This window comes from Cimex lectularius, unplaced genomic scaffold (genome assembly GCF_000648675.2).
Source record: "Cimex lectularius strain Harlan isolate CLEC.00 unplaced genomic scaffold, Clec_2.1 scaffold152, whole genome shotgun sequence".
In the NCBI taxonomy this organism is placed as follows: Eukaryota; Metazoa; Arthropoda; class Insecta; order Hemiptera; family Cimicidae; genus Cimex; species Cimex lectularius.
Genome location: NW_019392749.1, coordinates 432,847 through 449,014, shown reverse-complemented (window position 1 = coordinate 449,014; position 16,168 = coordinate 432,847). Strand labels below are relative to the sequence as shown.

The following is a 16,168-nucleotide window of genomic DNA, read 5'->3' as shown; positions in this document are numbered from 1 at the left end:
TTTTATATTAAAACTAAATAAATATATTCGAGAGTGGCATTGTCAGTACATTTCCATTTCGTCAAGTAAATCGTTCAAAAAGCAATTCAAGAAGTAGCATCATGTTATCATGTAATATTGAAATGAAAGACAATTTTAGTATCAGCAATCATGTAATATTGAAATGAAAGACAATTTTGCATACATATTTTTTATTTAGTAAATTCCACGTTATCCATTATAACTTATTGTGTTAAAAGGTTGGTCTAAATAACACTACTATTACGTGTCCGTAAAATGCAAAAAATTTTCTCAACTACATACACCTTTAAGAAATTTTCCTTGAAGATGGCTTCAGATCACAAAGTACTAGTTAACTATTTAACCCAAGATTCTCGTCGAGTCTTTATTTGCAAGTGACGCAATAGCATAATGGAAGAGCCGTGCTTATGTTGTCCTCCTGTGAGCAAACAGTAAAGAATAATGACCCTGTCATGTTGAGCAACTTAAACGTGACTGGGACAGGTCGTCACACAAGAAGACCCGACGGACGCAATGCTCAGAGCCGGGACACGGTGGATTCCCAATCGAAGTTTCACTAAAAAGGGTCCACTAAAACTAGAGGGTTTTGATCTTCGAGAGTTCACACGACTCAGTGCATCCTTTTTGAAACACGACCTGCTTGTTTTTGTCCATGTTGTGAAGGGCATAAATATTTTAAGGGTTAGGGCTGACGATGTCTCCAGACCTTGCCACTTAAAACGAAAAATATATTACGACAGTGTTTTATGGGTCTATTATCGACTCCCTAAATGTATGACCTTTCATTATTAAATCTGTCTTAATACAAATATTTATGTGTAGTATGATTGTTTATTATAAAAACAATTTTTAGACAAGTGGACAAAAAATTCTTCGGACAAAATTTATGGTTGTCGCTTAAACACCTGCAAAAACTAGGAATGTAAGAGGTTAGAAGCAAATATATACTTTTTTACTTCAGATATGGAGCAAACATTATCCATACGTTTTACGTACATGATCTTCATTTTTTCTTCGTTTTGTTCGGAATTTTCTGTTCTTAGATAAAATGATATTCCCTTTTATTTGACAAACTCCCTCCGAAACACCTTAGAACACACGTTCACTACATTCTCACCGAATCTTCATATCGGCTAGTTTCGAAAAATAATGTATGTACTTTTTATTTTTTATTTAGCTAAATTTCAGGTTTTCCTGTCTGTAAATGAGACAAAGTGTTTGTTAGTAATGTTTCGAACAAAGAGCGGTTTATATTTTATGTTTCTAAATGTTAGTGAAAAGTTTTTTTTTTACAAAAATTTCATATTTATTCCTAGGGACAAACTGCCGTAGAAAAACGCGACCATATTACTGATACCATATCCCGATGGGTCGTAGTAGTAGATACATGAAAAACTAGATAAATATAGAAATGTTTGTTTATTTCTACTCAGTTTCAAGCAAGCTTCATATCTGTTCATATTTTATTTTAAGTATAAAAATAACAAACCGCATGGTACGAAAATCGTACTATTATTAGCGGAAAACAATGCACAAATCTGGAAAGGAAGCTCGATAAATTTTCCCACATCTTCCACACTCTTCTTGCTTGTATTAAAATATTTTCGTTTTTCCGGAACCTGTGAAACTTGTTCGGAAAGGAATTTTTTAAATCAATTCCACAAGAATATGCAGGGTGGTCAGCTTCGTCTTGGTAAAAATAATTTTTCTATGACAGTACATCTAAACAGGAGTAGAATGCTGTAAACCTCATGGTTTTATCTCAATTCGTTCAAACGTTACGATTTTTTAGTGTTTATTAAAAAAAAATTTAAAAAACTTTTTTTACACAAAACCTAAATTTTCTCTACTCAAACGTAACTTTTCCCAAATTTTGACTCCACTTTTAAAGTTAGTACCGACTTTCCTTTCAGATTAGTCAAGTTTTACTCTAAAATTTGCCAGTCGATCGGGTTTTCATTTTGAAGAACAGTTTGTTTCTTTGCTAATAAATTATTTCGGAATGTATTTAGTAATTATTAATTTACATGCCTGGTCAACTCTTGGTGCTTTGCATTTATTCCCAGGATACATCTCGGACCACGTTTTCCCAACTGAATTTGCCCATCAAAAGAATCAAATTACCGGTGGAAAACTCATAAAATCTTAAAGTGTTTAGCCGATTTGACATTTTTAAAACTGTCATTTAAAGGACCTACGGTTTAAAAAGTTGATCCAAAATTACCATTTCGCAAATTTCATAATGTTTGTACAAATATATTGTAAGTAGACCGGTAATTTTTAGAATAAAAGTGCATCCATCTAAAAGGAAATTTGGTGCTAAATCTAAAAATTGGGTCAAAAGTTACGTTAGAGTAGCGAAAATTCAGGTTTTATGTAAAGAAACGTGTTTTTCTTACATAAACACTAAAAAATCGGAATTTTGACCGAATTGAGAAAAACCATGAGGTTTACGGCTTTCTACTCCAATTTAGATGTACTATCACGACGTGCTGGGCATCCTGTATAATTTTTTTTAACAATTTAGTTATATAGATATTAAAAATATAATGAAAAAGCACGTAAAGGCTTATTTTACTGGCTTATATTAACTGTTTTCTAAAATATGGAAATAATTGTTATTTATTTGAAACAAACGAAGCTGTTCGTGTTTTTCCTGGATGTTTGCTTTTTTTAATAAAATTATATTATCAACTCTTGAAAATATAATGTATTCACTTTTCCGAAATTTTTGAAACACGCCAGAAGGTAAGAATGATTTTTTTTTTGCTCAATAAACATGCCCTTGTTGGAAAATTGGACTCTGAACTTTCGTCAATTTTACATTTTTGGGGTGCCAAATCCAGTCGATACGGCCTGTGGGTTATTTACTGGAAGTAGAAAATTTAGATAACGGGAAGTGTTTTGATTTGTTTATTTTTTGGCTAGGCTCTCCGGGGTCAGAATTTATCGTCCGCCGTTTTTCCCAGCGAGGTTCCCAGGACCTTGGAACGGTGAGGTCATTTTGTATTCAGATATGTTCCCCCACTACTGTAAAACTATATGGTACTTAGGTTTGCAAGTCCCGACCGCCTTCCCGATAGGAGAGCTTAAAATTGCTGCAGATTCGTTGATACAAAGCCGTTTAACATTTGATTATAGATCTCCACCGAGTCTGTTTAGGTGATCAGATCTTTTACATCATGAAAGTATAACAGTAAAATATATTGCCGAGTACCTCAACTTGTTAAATATCAATCAATTTTTATATTTGAAATAGAGCAAAATTTTGAAAATTCTCGATGTTCATAACAACAACTACACTTCAGTCCCAATTAAATGAGTACAAACTATTAATTAATAATCCACGTTTTTTTGTAAATAGACCCAGTGTTTTACTACCTATAAAATTCTACATATAAAATAAAACGAAGTTAAGAGGCTTATAACTTAAGAAGATTAAGTCAACATATAGTAAAAAAAGGACATAATATAAATTGTGAAGAAGTTGAAATTCTGGGAAAATAAAAGCTAATCGAGTTGGAAAACATATAATTGTGGATTATAACATAAATTACATCAAGGTAAAAAATAAAATATGTCTAATATTTAAAAAAAAAATAACATTTAGATCGAAAGATAGTGGTTTTTATTCACTATCTTTGGATCTAAATACATTGTACATTTATTTAGAAATCGTGGGATGCGGTCTGGTGTGATGTAGGTTTCAGAAAAACATTTTCTTTATCTTGCCAAATCTAGGTTTCGATCTTTATTGAGATCATCTTCAGGGCTCAAAGTGTTTGTTTTCTGTGTAATTGTGCCATTCTTGCGTTCGTGTCGAGATATTGATAATATTGTACATTGTTATATTTTTTTAAATATTTGACATATTTTATTTTTTATCTTGATGTTGATCGAGTTGGAAAACATATAATGGGGGGGGGGTTATAATATAAATAAACATCAAGATAAAAAAATAAGATATGTCTAATATTTTTAAAAAATGTAACAATGTACAATATAATTAGATCGAAAAATAGTGGTTTTTATTCACTATCTTTGGATCTAAATATATTGTACATTCTTATAGTTTTTTAAATATTTGACATATTTTATTTTTTATCTTGTGTTGATCGAGTTGGAAAGCATATAATTGTGGGTTATAATATAAATAAACCTCAAGATAAAATATATAAGATATGTTTAATATTTTTTTTTAAAATATAACAATGTACAATATATTTTTTTAAATATTTGACATATTTTATTTTTTATCTTGATGTTGATCGTGTTGGAAAACATATAATTGTGGATTATAATATAAATAAACATCAAGATAAAAAATAAGATATGTCTAATATTTTTAAAAAAATATAACAATGTACAATATAATTAGATCGAAAAATAGTGGTTTTTATTCACTATCTTTGGATCTAAATATATTGTACATTGTTATTTTTTGTTAAATATTTGGCATATTTTTATTTTCATTTATCTTGATGTATATTTATATTATAACCCACAATTATATGTTTTCCAACTCGATTAGATCTTATTTTCCCAAAATTTCAATTTCTTCACAATTTATGTGGAATGGAAATGTAAATGTCACTAGAAGTTTTATGATAATTTCATATATGTGTGAAAAACTATATAGTCTCAAAAAAATGTGTACAACATCACCCATTGAAATGCTATGTTCTGTTAATCAAGTAAATGTTTTTCATTTTGTCATCGATGCCTTAAAAGCGATATCCTTGTGAAAATTACGTTACGTTATGTTAAAACCTTTTACGCATTAATTTTAAATTTACCAATCATAGTTGATTATCAAGGGCGTCGATGGCCGCAACGGTAAGGCGTAAACTGTAAGGTAAAAGTCTCGTGTTCGAGCCCAGCTGACCAGACTTCAAATCCAACGCACAAATTGCGACACCGGCACCCCTGAGTACAAAAAATGTCGAATTTCTGCCTTTGTAACCATATATTAGTTGTACCAGACCCTCGTATAAATGGAATTACATTAATATTTGCCAGACTTTTTTTTAAATCATAATATAAACTTGTTATGTTTATTTTTTTTAGACCCATTGTTATTTAATTGCAGTATTAATTGTTTAATTACAACTCAGGCGAGTTAAAGGGCAATTTAATGTCGGTAGAGGTCAGTAAGTTGCGTAGTAAATTGGGCCAAATTGTACAGCGTAATACACCATCAGAATGACAGAAATAGTTCGTAGGAGTAGCCGAAAAATAATCGCCATGTCAGTTTTGTTTTTGTATATATATAAGAAAGAACATAAACCGAAAAACACCGTTAGAATAAGCGGACCGGGGTGTTTTAATCGGATCATATCACCAGGTACAAACCAAAATTCACCTTTTCGGGTGAAAAGTCTCGTTTTGTTTCGGCAACCGTCCGGTTTTACAGGTTGTTTGACCTCATAGATAAACTGGCGTTAGCCTATTTGAAATAAACGGCCCGAGGGCTTCAATCAAATTGTTTCACCTTGGCCCGGTCGATTTACTTTCGCGATCCATGGGAGCATTTAGGGGCCCAGCCACTCTAATTTCGTAATTTCATCCATTATTCCCCCCATTTCCTTTTTCGATCGGCTTCGTTACTCACCTTCTCGTTTGAAAGAGTGGATTACATTTTTCCCCCGTCCATTTTTATTCTTTACACTTCTGCTTCATTTTGTGATTTCGCTTTTCGATAAATAGTTGTAGTTACATAAGGTAACATACCTTAACACCTACATAACGATACCTATCAAATTGTACATTCGTTTTTTATAAATAAAAATAATTATAATACAAGTTGAATGAATTAATTACCATTTAAGAAATCTAGCATTTTTCCAAATTAACAAGAGTATGAAGAAAATTTGCATAAGGAAGGGCCGGATACAAGAAACCACTTTTGAAAATCCACCTAACAATTAGCAATTCAAAAATTCCTATTCAACTTGTCTCATAAATAAATAACAAATAATAAAGTTAGTATATCAAGTATGTTGTTCATTTGGTCAAGCTAGAGGATAATTTTTGTAATTTAAACGAATACATACTAACCAAACTTCCTTTCGTGAAAATTCGGAAAATTTCGTACTGAAATAAACAACCATAAGGGGGCAATTATTCCATAAAATTATTCGCATCTCAATCCAACTTTACGTCATTGTCGCCGGGTAAAGTGAGAAGTTGAGTTGAATTTGAGTTTATTTAACAAATATTATTAATTAATTATGCTTTTATGTAAAGTCTTGATTGAGATGAAAAAGCTAATGTCACGAGCGAGATTCGAACCCACGACCTTCAGCTGAGATGTTCGAATCCCGCTCGTAGTAGTAGCTTTTTCATCTCAACCAAGACCTTAATTAAAAATTATAATTAATTAAAATAATTAATACAGACAATTATGACTACTAAAGACATATATCGATTAATATATTAATACTTAATATTGTACATACGTGTCTAAAAAAACAGTAAATGGAAGATTGTGGTAGCTAAGGCCATTAAGTATAAACTTCCTAGTGGCAGAGGAGATTTTAACTATATTTTAAAGTTTTAAAAAATCCACGTACAAAGTTAGAATAAAATTTTTGCACAGCATGCTTAGGAAACAACACTGTTTGACGATACCGTTATTACTGTTTCTAAAACTAGTAAATTTACATTCATAATACATCATTAATAAATAAATAGATACATAGTTTAACATTTAAATATATAAATATAAAAGCCTTACCTATATTAAAATGTGTTTGGTCTATTTCCAAATTTTGGAGAGTTATAGTTTCCTATGTTTTGTACTATTGTGTTGGTACTCTCAACTCTACGTGAAAAAAGGAGCTGGTTAATCCTTCAATATCATCCTTCTTTTTTTAAGAGGATATTTCAACTTCGTGATTATTTCTCGATCCCCTCGGGGTACCGGGGTTTTTGAAAAAAAAGCGCATTTGTATGTCGGGTTCCAATGCAGTGATGAGCGCCGTTTCAACCGTTGCGGCCACCGACGCCCCCCTTAATATCATCCTTAATATAAGGGATGTTTAAAATCGCATGCATTAGTTTATAAGAGTGCTCCTTGAAGATGATGTTATTAATCTTAAAAATTTATTTTGAATTATTTGTATGAATTCTATGTTGGCTTGTGTAACTCACACCTAGGAGGCATGTAACAGCATGGGTCTAACTATTGTTTTATAAATTATTTATTTATTTTCGAGGCTCAACCCTGATTCAATACAAAAAACGAGGAAATGAAGTCTTGATGGCACACTTCTCCTTTTTAACCTTTTTGCGAGTGATAACACCGAACTTAAATTTGTTATCAAGTATATCGTTTTGTAAAAAGTATTGTCTCGGTCTTTGCTGTATTTAGCCTGAGTTTGCATCTGTGAGAAAATTTTTGGAGGTCACGACTCATTGTCAGTTCCTTAATGATAGCACTCGCTCTCCACTATGAACAAGATGCTATATCGTCAGCGTATCTAGCAATTTCACAATCAAGACTATGGAATGCATTTATGAATACTTTGAACAAAGTTGGCCCTAAGACTGAACCTCGTGGGATAAAAAAAATATTACACAGTGGCGAGACAAATTCATTTGAGGTTACTCTAAATGTTCAAATTGGCACATAGCTGTGTATTAGCAATGTAACTTAAGTTTTTTTTTTTTTTAAGTTGTACTTTATATGCCCGTAAACAACACCTTTATGCCAGACTGTATCGAAAGCTTTCGCCATGTCATGTAAACTAATAGCTCACTCTCCTAAAATTAAATATGTATTGAGCAATATATAACAAATGGTGAAAGTAAGATTGATATATTTTTATATTATTTGGGATGATTACGAAACTGGTACATCGTGTTAAATGTGGTATTAAGAATTTCTTTTTTTTTTCGGAAAGTTATTAGTGTTATTTTTGTGATGATAGCTTAAAAAAGCCGAGTTGCTCGATTATCTCTTTAGAATTGCCTTGGTGAAAATGGTCCAGATGAAATTTAATTTTATCCTGCTTCAACCATCCTTTTGATCCTTTTCCTTTCTCAATCTCAATTGTTTTTCCTTTAGAAAAAGATTTGACTTTTAAACAAAAATTCTCAACTCCGATCCGCAAAAGTTGAGAAATAGATATAAAAGCTCTTGAGAAATGGCCGATTTCTGTACTATTCCCGTTTCGGCGAGCCAGAGATGAAAAGCAATATTGGATCGAAATTATGCAATTGTTCATTTGAATTTTTCATTCGCCATCGATGAAATGAAAACCTGACTAAAAAAATCATTGGAATTTAATCTTTCAAACGTTTATGGCAGGTCTTTGCGTGCGGCCGTCCGATTTCCCCAATCCGTCTGAAACAAGATTTCACTTTTCGCCCCAATTGAAGATCGCTATTCCTTTCCTCCCTGAAGGAAGTCGACTTGAAATTGAAACTTTTTTTTAATCAAACAAGTTCGTAACAGCTACAGAGATTAAAGCGAAAACGCTGTCAGAAGTTGCCGGACGAGGGTTGCTCCGGCCCATTATTCCAATTATCTCCCCTTGCACACGCTTACGCAAACGCTTCCTCTCCGTTGACTTTCCTCTCAGATACGATGTACCACCTTGTCCTGCCCAGACGGTAGAATATATGTCAATCTAAAACTGACAGGATGTGAAATTTGCATTCATACGTGGGGAAAAAACAGTGACACTGGTTTGGTCCGAGTTCCTTAACTGATTTGGAAACAGTTAAAACAACACAACTTTTACATAAAATGTTTCAATTTGACATTGAGTGTGTTTAATTCTAGAGGTAATTTCACAACTTATCTTTAAAAATATTTAACTATTGTCTGCTCAAAAACAAAAGTTTTGGATTTCTTGGATCTCTCAAATTTTCTATCTTACATGTCTCTCTCTCACTCTCTCTCTCTCTCTCTCTCTCGCTCTCTCTCGCTCTCACTCTCACTCACCCTCCCTCTCTCCCTCTCTCTGTGGTTTAGGTATAAATGTATATAAAAGAAAAACGGCATAAAGAGATAGTAGAGTAGTAGAGTGAATGGGAGTAAAAAAGAAAGAAAAGATTTAAGAATAGAGGAACTTTAAATAATACAATCAAAGATAAATAGAGAAACGTTAAAAATAAGTTTAAAAAAAGAGAATGCGAGAAGAAAAAAGGAATAAAAAGCAAAAATCACTAAGGAGAAGAGAGAATGAAAGATGAGGAGTTATGAGAACGAAAGAAAGTAAAATAAAAGAAAATGAGAGAAAAAAATAGATAAGGCGATGTGTGAAAGTAAAAGAGAGAAATATAAGGTGTAAAAGAAATAAAATAGTTAGAATGAGATAAGAACACTTAACGAAGTAAAGAAGGGAAAGGAAGGGAGTGAGAGAGAGTGTATAGGTGTGTGCGTGTGTGTGTGTGTGTGTGTGTGTGTGAGAGAAAAAGAGAGACATGTAAGATACAGAGTTAGAGAGACAGAGAGAGATGAAGAGAGAGAGAGAGAGAGACATGTAAGGAAAAAGAGATGAACAACAAAAAGAGAAAGATGGACAACAGAGAGAGAGAGAGAGAGAGAGAGAGAGAGAGAGAGAGAGAGAGAGAATGGAAAGACGAGTAAGAAAGAGAAAGAGACATGTAAGGTAGAGATTGAAGGAGAAAGAAAAAAACAGAGAGACGTAAGATAGAGAAATTGAGAGAGTGAGGGGGAGGGAGAGAGATAGAGACATGGGAGATAGAGAGATTGAGAGAGAGAAAGAAGGATAAATATAGAAAGAGTGAGAGAGAGATAGGATAAAGAGAAATAAAAAGAATGAGAGTGAGAATAAAAATAAAAAATCGGAAAAAGTTTTTAATCTCCTCCGTAAAAATTATATTGCAATAAACACACTTTAAATTATCAAAATTGTGTTTTTCTATGAAGAAAATATATTTTCAAGCTTATATTTTTATACATTCTAATTTTACGGCTTTATGTTCAACTCTATTCCATATGTGGTACAACAGGAATTTTCTCAATTAAAAGATAAAACAAACCTTTTGAATCTATTAGTTACTTATTTTATTTGCTACTTTACGTTTTTATATGTAATAATGAATAGTAGTAATGAGAAACAAACACAAAACGTTAAGTGTAAAATTATTCGGTACCACTGCACACTCCATTTTGGCAAGCGAGGACAGGCAGCACCAAATTGTTTATAAACAATTTTACTGATCCCCGCAAATTAATGCCATTTGAAAACCACAAGACGAGTTTTGGAATGGTCGGTTTTAACCATATTCCTAGGAGGATAATATAACTTGTAATCAAAAGTCCAATGGGGGTTTTCATACTTAAGTCTTTTTTACGAGCTCTATCTTAATTGTCGCTAATCTCAAATTTTCTGCGTCTGTTAGACAGGGATCAGCCTTACGAATAAGATAATAGCATATCTATAAAATTACTCGATAAGCATTTTTTTTACAGAACGTAAGAGGACGATATAAAGAACGATATTACCCAAAAAAAATTTTTCTTGTTTGTTTTAATCAGCCCGGCATCCATGTCTGTCAGGGCGAAATGCAACCAGCAGCCGTCACTTTTCCCTGACGGGTAAGATTCAAGTCTGCAGATTCCTTTTGCAGTGTAATCGGATTTCTACTGGTTTGGAATGTGGTCGCCTCGCCGTGGCCGGTTTAAGTGGGCAGAATGACCTGAGCCCTAAGGTTAAAAGATTTCCTTCCCGCCCACGCCTTATTTCAAACTATATGTATTTTTATAACTATATTAATTACAACATACTCATTTTAATGTAAACCAAATTAAACGTGTATTTAATTATGATGGTTTGAAAGAAAATTCGCCAAAATACCAGAAAATCATTCCAGTGACAGATTAAAATTTAACAAACAATTTATTACCTAGTTTTGCTCTTAAAACCGCGTACTTCCTCCTCTGGCCTCGTGGAGGGCTTTAAGTCTCCTAAGCATCTAGTAAATAAGCGATCGGATTTCGTCTTGTAAAACAGAATCCCATTCCTCAACAAGAATTGTTTGAAACTGTTCAAAGCTTTTTGGATAAGGCGAACGATATCTAATCCATCTCTTTAGTGTTCTAAGGATTCGTGTCAGGGGAAGGTCCTGTACAGTTCATTGTGGTACATCTTCTAAGTCGGGGCTTCCCAAACTGTGGCACGCAAAGCCCTTGAGGGTCCGCGGCCAACTTCGAGAAAAAGTAATAATTACAAAAATAAACGGAGAATGAATAAATAAAATTAAAAATAATAAAATGAATCCTGAAAACGAAAAGTTTTTATTTTGCCAGCCATTGTGTTCTCCACAGGGTGCCGGTGTTTTTGAGAAAAAAAAAACATTTGCAAGTATGTCGGGTTCGAATGCAGGGTCGCTGGATTCGAACCCGGGACCTTTACCTTACAGTGATGAGTGCCGTGTCAACGCCTAAACCGTTGCGGCCACCGACGCCCCCTTATACAAAGGTCACGACTTCAAAAGGAAAATCCAGTTTTGTGTTGAATTTGTTGAGAAGGAAGAGGCGGAATCTTTTCCTGTGTTCAATTTTTGTTTTCCTTTTTTATATGAACGCCTTCGAAGTTGGGAGATGTCCTCCCAACAGCTGCTGCAAGACCATGAATGGGTGGTCAAACCTTTTCCAATTTCGACAAAGCCAACCATTCTGTCTTCAAGTGAATATGAAAGTCGATGGTCATTATTTCAGACTCCACCCTCCCGCTCGAGTGTTACATACCTATTGATTTTAACCTCCCGATTTTGTAAATAACGATAAATATGTCAATCTAACATTTGTTTTCACAATGGTATCTCTTTCCATCATCTAATTAGGAATGAACTGCCTAATGCCAATTTATAAAATTTTAATTTACTACATATACTATAAGTATCTAATGTTAAATACTTGAATGCGATGGGTCCGCCATTTTGTTCTGTGAAAGGGGTCCGCTGGCTAAAAAAGTTTGGGAAGCCTTGCTCTAAGTAACGGGTGGATAACTCGAGCATATCAATTAACTGGAGGTTCTTCCCAATAAATGTAGCAAATGGAACAGAACCTACTCAGAACTCAAAGATCCTTCTGTATGATAATCAGTTCGGCATGGGCATGGACGTTGATTCCACCCCATACTGACTGTCTTGACTGTCTACTCACGAATGACACATAAAGTAATACATGTAGAAGTAATTCCACGGTCCAGGTCATCTGAAAGCCACAAAACAAACCGACAGTCATTTGTGCCCCCATTGTTCAAGTGTCCAAGCGAAATTTGCAAAGTCGCCTATTCGATCTATCTACTCGATGCCAGTAGTAGGGAACCTGAGGCGGGACGTCTAGAGATAGGCTATTCTCAAGAAGCTCTCTGATGAATGTTTTAGAATCCTTACATTAAGGACCATTTGGAGTTGACTTTCAAGTCAACGGTCTCTAGCCGTCGAACATCGCGGTCGACCACCTTCTCTTCGTTCTAGACTTCCGCTGGTCCTAAATCCTGCAGATCATCGTGATTGGTAGAGCGATCACACCAAGGACTTGAGCTATCTAAACAGACATCCGTCGTTGGTCAAAGCATCTGCCCGGGCGAAATCTTCGGGGGAAATTTAATAATTTTTTACTCAAATTTATTGTTTTATCAAAGAAAACTATTTAAAAAACTAATTAACTCGACAAGTTGCCTCTGGAAAAGATGAAATTGAACTGATTTTCTTTATTTTTAGCCTAATGAGTGTAAAGGATTACAAACACTATAAAGGTAACAACAAGTTTTTAATGTTTTGTTGACGTTTTAAGTCGACCTAGTTATTATGGAAAATAAACAAGCACAAATCCGTTTTTTGTCTTTGAGTTATGTTAATACACTAAATTACTGAAGTAGTAGCGCAAATTATTTATTTTAAAAAAATTTAACTAAGCATTAGTTTTTTTTATGTAGGCTAGATCGCTGATCGATATGCTAATATCATGAAATTCAAAAACGATTTGCTGTTAATTTGAAAAAAGCTCGAAACGTTTACACAATGGGTCTCACGGAATGGACACTTGTATCTTCTTCAGGCTAAATTAGCCAGGCACGAGAAGGCAATTTGCTCTTAAGTCCCTTTCCGACCTTGAGAACTCGCTGATGAGATTGTTTTGTAAATTGGCATTGCTTAACACCGTTGTTATTTCATCTCTTTTTTCCTACTGCAATATCTCCTAATGGGAGACGAAAATCGCGTGAAATGTTCTTGTGAATATTCAAAGCCGTTTGTGAAAGGCCTTCGAGTAAAGTGCCCCATTGCAAAATGGACGAGCTTCGGTCAAGTTCAATGTCATAGGGGAACAAAAAAATTGCGGGCCATTTAGTTTATCTCTTTTTCCTCTTCTTTTTATGATGATAGGAAATAATTCTTTTTTCCTCCGGATATGAGCTGCTGGGCTCAGTGACTTCTATGGTATTCTTAGCATAATGGACTTTCTTGCTTGTTTTTCATTTCAGTCGAAAAATCAAACTAGTCAATAGTACAACATTTTATCAACTAACATACTCGAGATTGAATTCGAGTTGAAAGCATGTTTTATACTTAACGGAGGAATTTGTAATAAAACCAAATGGAAATAAGCTGATAATGAAGTTGATCTATAGGTTCGTAGATGGGGGAACACAATCATGAGTTCAACAACCTGAAATGTTTAAAGTCATCAATCCAGTGAGCTTACAGTTAAAATAGAAACAAGGAAATAGTATTGCTTAAATTATATTTTCCTAATAGTTCCAAATAGAGTATGTAGCTAGTTAAACCAGTAAACCGGAAAGGCTATATATAAACAAAAAAGTTGTGAATTTTTTAGCAAGTGAATTGAAGTAATATTTATTACTTTCTGCCCCATGTTTTATTTTATAGCCATTTTTTGGCAGAATAAAAGAGAGAAAATTTAAATTCTAGGGGAAGCTAACCGTGCATTTTACCGCCGCTCAGTACCTAAAGTAAGCTGCCAATGAATTCATTAAGGATTTGGTTATATTTTACTTCCCAATTACCAAAGTAAGGTAGCTTTGTATTCATTCAAGTTGAAAAAAAGTTGTCCTCCAAAATCAAAATGTCAAATCAATCAAATGACCTTCTGAACTAATTTTGTTTAGTGTATGTCTGTCTGTCTGAGGTCAATTCCTTATAACCGGCAAAACTCCACAACCATGAGACCAATTTTTATTAAATTTTCAGAGATTGTACAGGTTGCTTTGCAGTAACTGCAATACTATTAAGGTCCTTGGCAATGTTGGGATGAGTCGGTCTTCAAGGAAATTTGAGATTGCCTATAAAAAAAGTTAAATATGTCAATCTGTATATATACTTAAGATTGTTTGCCCTGACGATGACCTTAAAATAGGTCAAAAGTTTGGCAGTAACAACTGAATTTGCTTTCTTCTTACCTTGATCTGATATTAGTATGTTTGGGGTCTCTGCCTTCTCGCAGAATCTGCATTTGGTATCGATAGTCTTTCTCAAATTCCCATTGCCCTATTAGGATTCAGTATATTTTCCTGCTTCCTTTGATTTATTCTGTAGTTTCTTTTTATCCAAATTTGCAAGGACATTTTGGGGTGTTTGTGTCTGTGAGCGATTCCCATCATTTCCTCACTCACGCTTTTACTTCCTCAGATGCTCGATAGTCTGGAATTTATCAGTGTAAGAGGGCGATATTTCCAGTTTTTATGTTAACAAATGTTTTCATTACCTTTTAAATCAACATGACATCCTGAGAGATAAGGTCAAAACATGCACCTTTTGTAGGAATGTAAAAATTTATAATTTGTACTTTATAACCTGATAAACTGATGATAAACTGCATACGGGTTTCTGTATAAATGAAGGAAATAACAAGTTTAATTTTATTTCAGGTGTTTGTATGCGGATCACTGGTAAACCTTTATTCGAGTAAGGGTAGCGACAGGAGGTGGACTCTTCAGTACACAGGAGTTCCTGTGGTGCTTCTTGACACAGGAGAGGCTAGATCCAGGACAAATCGAGGGATCAGCATCGTCTTGGCAGAGAGGGGCTCATCCTTCAGGCTCTGGTCAGATAAAATTGACAATTTGTCAGCATACAGGTCAAACAGCCCATCGTTCCACACCATGTGCTTGTCGACAGACCATACAACATACATCGGCCTGAGTTTCGATTGCGAATCGGCTGCCCGTGAGATGTGGGAACACATAGAGAGGCTCACCTCCTGCCCGGAGAACATCAGCCTCTCAGTCCCAGTGGCCAGGAAGACGAAGAAGCAGCAGCCACAGAGGACGCTTCCTGCCAAGTCGCATATTTCCCAGCCATGCTGCTTTCAGCACATCACCAGCGTCGGCACAACTGACAAGGACAGATATGTCTCCCTGCAGACCCTCCTTCCACCTTCCAAAGTCCCCCCTAATAAATAGTGCCTCCTATAATTTTTAAAAATTATTTAAACAATGTATGTTATATCCTAGTCTTATTATTTTTTATTATTACTTTTCGCAAATAAAAATCCATGAATTTGTTTTCAAACTGTCACAGTTATATTGATGTAGTTTACTTTTATCTATTTTTCACAGGATTATAGGGAGAATAAATCCCTAATATTAGCATTGTTAAGGTCATATAGTATTTCTTTCTTTTTTGCATTTCTGCTTAGTTTCAAGAAAAAGTTCTGAAGTCTGAGTATAATTAATAAATTAGACGTATAATTAGCTTAAATGGTAGTTCTATTCTATTGAATATATATTTGCTTACCTCATGTTTTCTTTTGTCACAATTTCACAGGCTGATGTTTAATTTCATTGGCATAATGAAATATAAAAACTGGTTAGTCCTGATAGATTTTGTTTACTCGTTACTCTTACTCAAATCTTTAAAAAAAAAAAAAGTCCTAATACTAGATCAATTAGCCAAGCATGAAATAAACCAAAACTAATTATATCTAAATTCAATTTTGTCATTAGAACAGCCTGTTCCATATCCCCCCAAACGAACTTTTACATCATATTTAGCATATCATAATATTTCGCTGTATAAATTGCTTTAACATTATCATTACGACTTAACAAAATTTAGATTTTCTTTAATAATTTGTGAACATTTATTGTGCAGCATCAAATTTATCCTCACATATTTAGTTATATACAATGTATATTGTTTGAAT

At 34.0% G+C, this 16,168-nt stretch overlaps 1 protein-coding gene across 2 annotated transcripts in view; it reads left to right on the top strand.

Annotated features, from left to right (window-relative positions):
- The window catches only part of LOC106672641, a 110,378-nt gene extending 94,459 nt beyond the window's left edge, over positions 1 to 15,919 (top strand). For both annotated transcript variants that reach the window (XM_014404221.1, XM_024227228.1), the window contains exon 3: positions 14,892 to 15,919. In XM_014404221.1, coding sequence (XP_014259707.1) covers positions 14,892 to 15,425 — 534 coding nt within the window. In that variant the 3' untranslated portion in view covers positions 15,426 to 15,919. The remainder of the gene's footprint in view (positions 1 to 14,891) is intronic.
- The last annotated feature ends 249 nt before the right edge of the window (positions 15,920 to 16,168 follow it).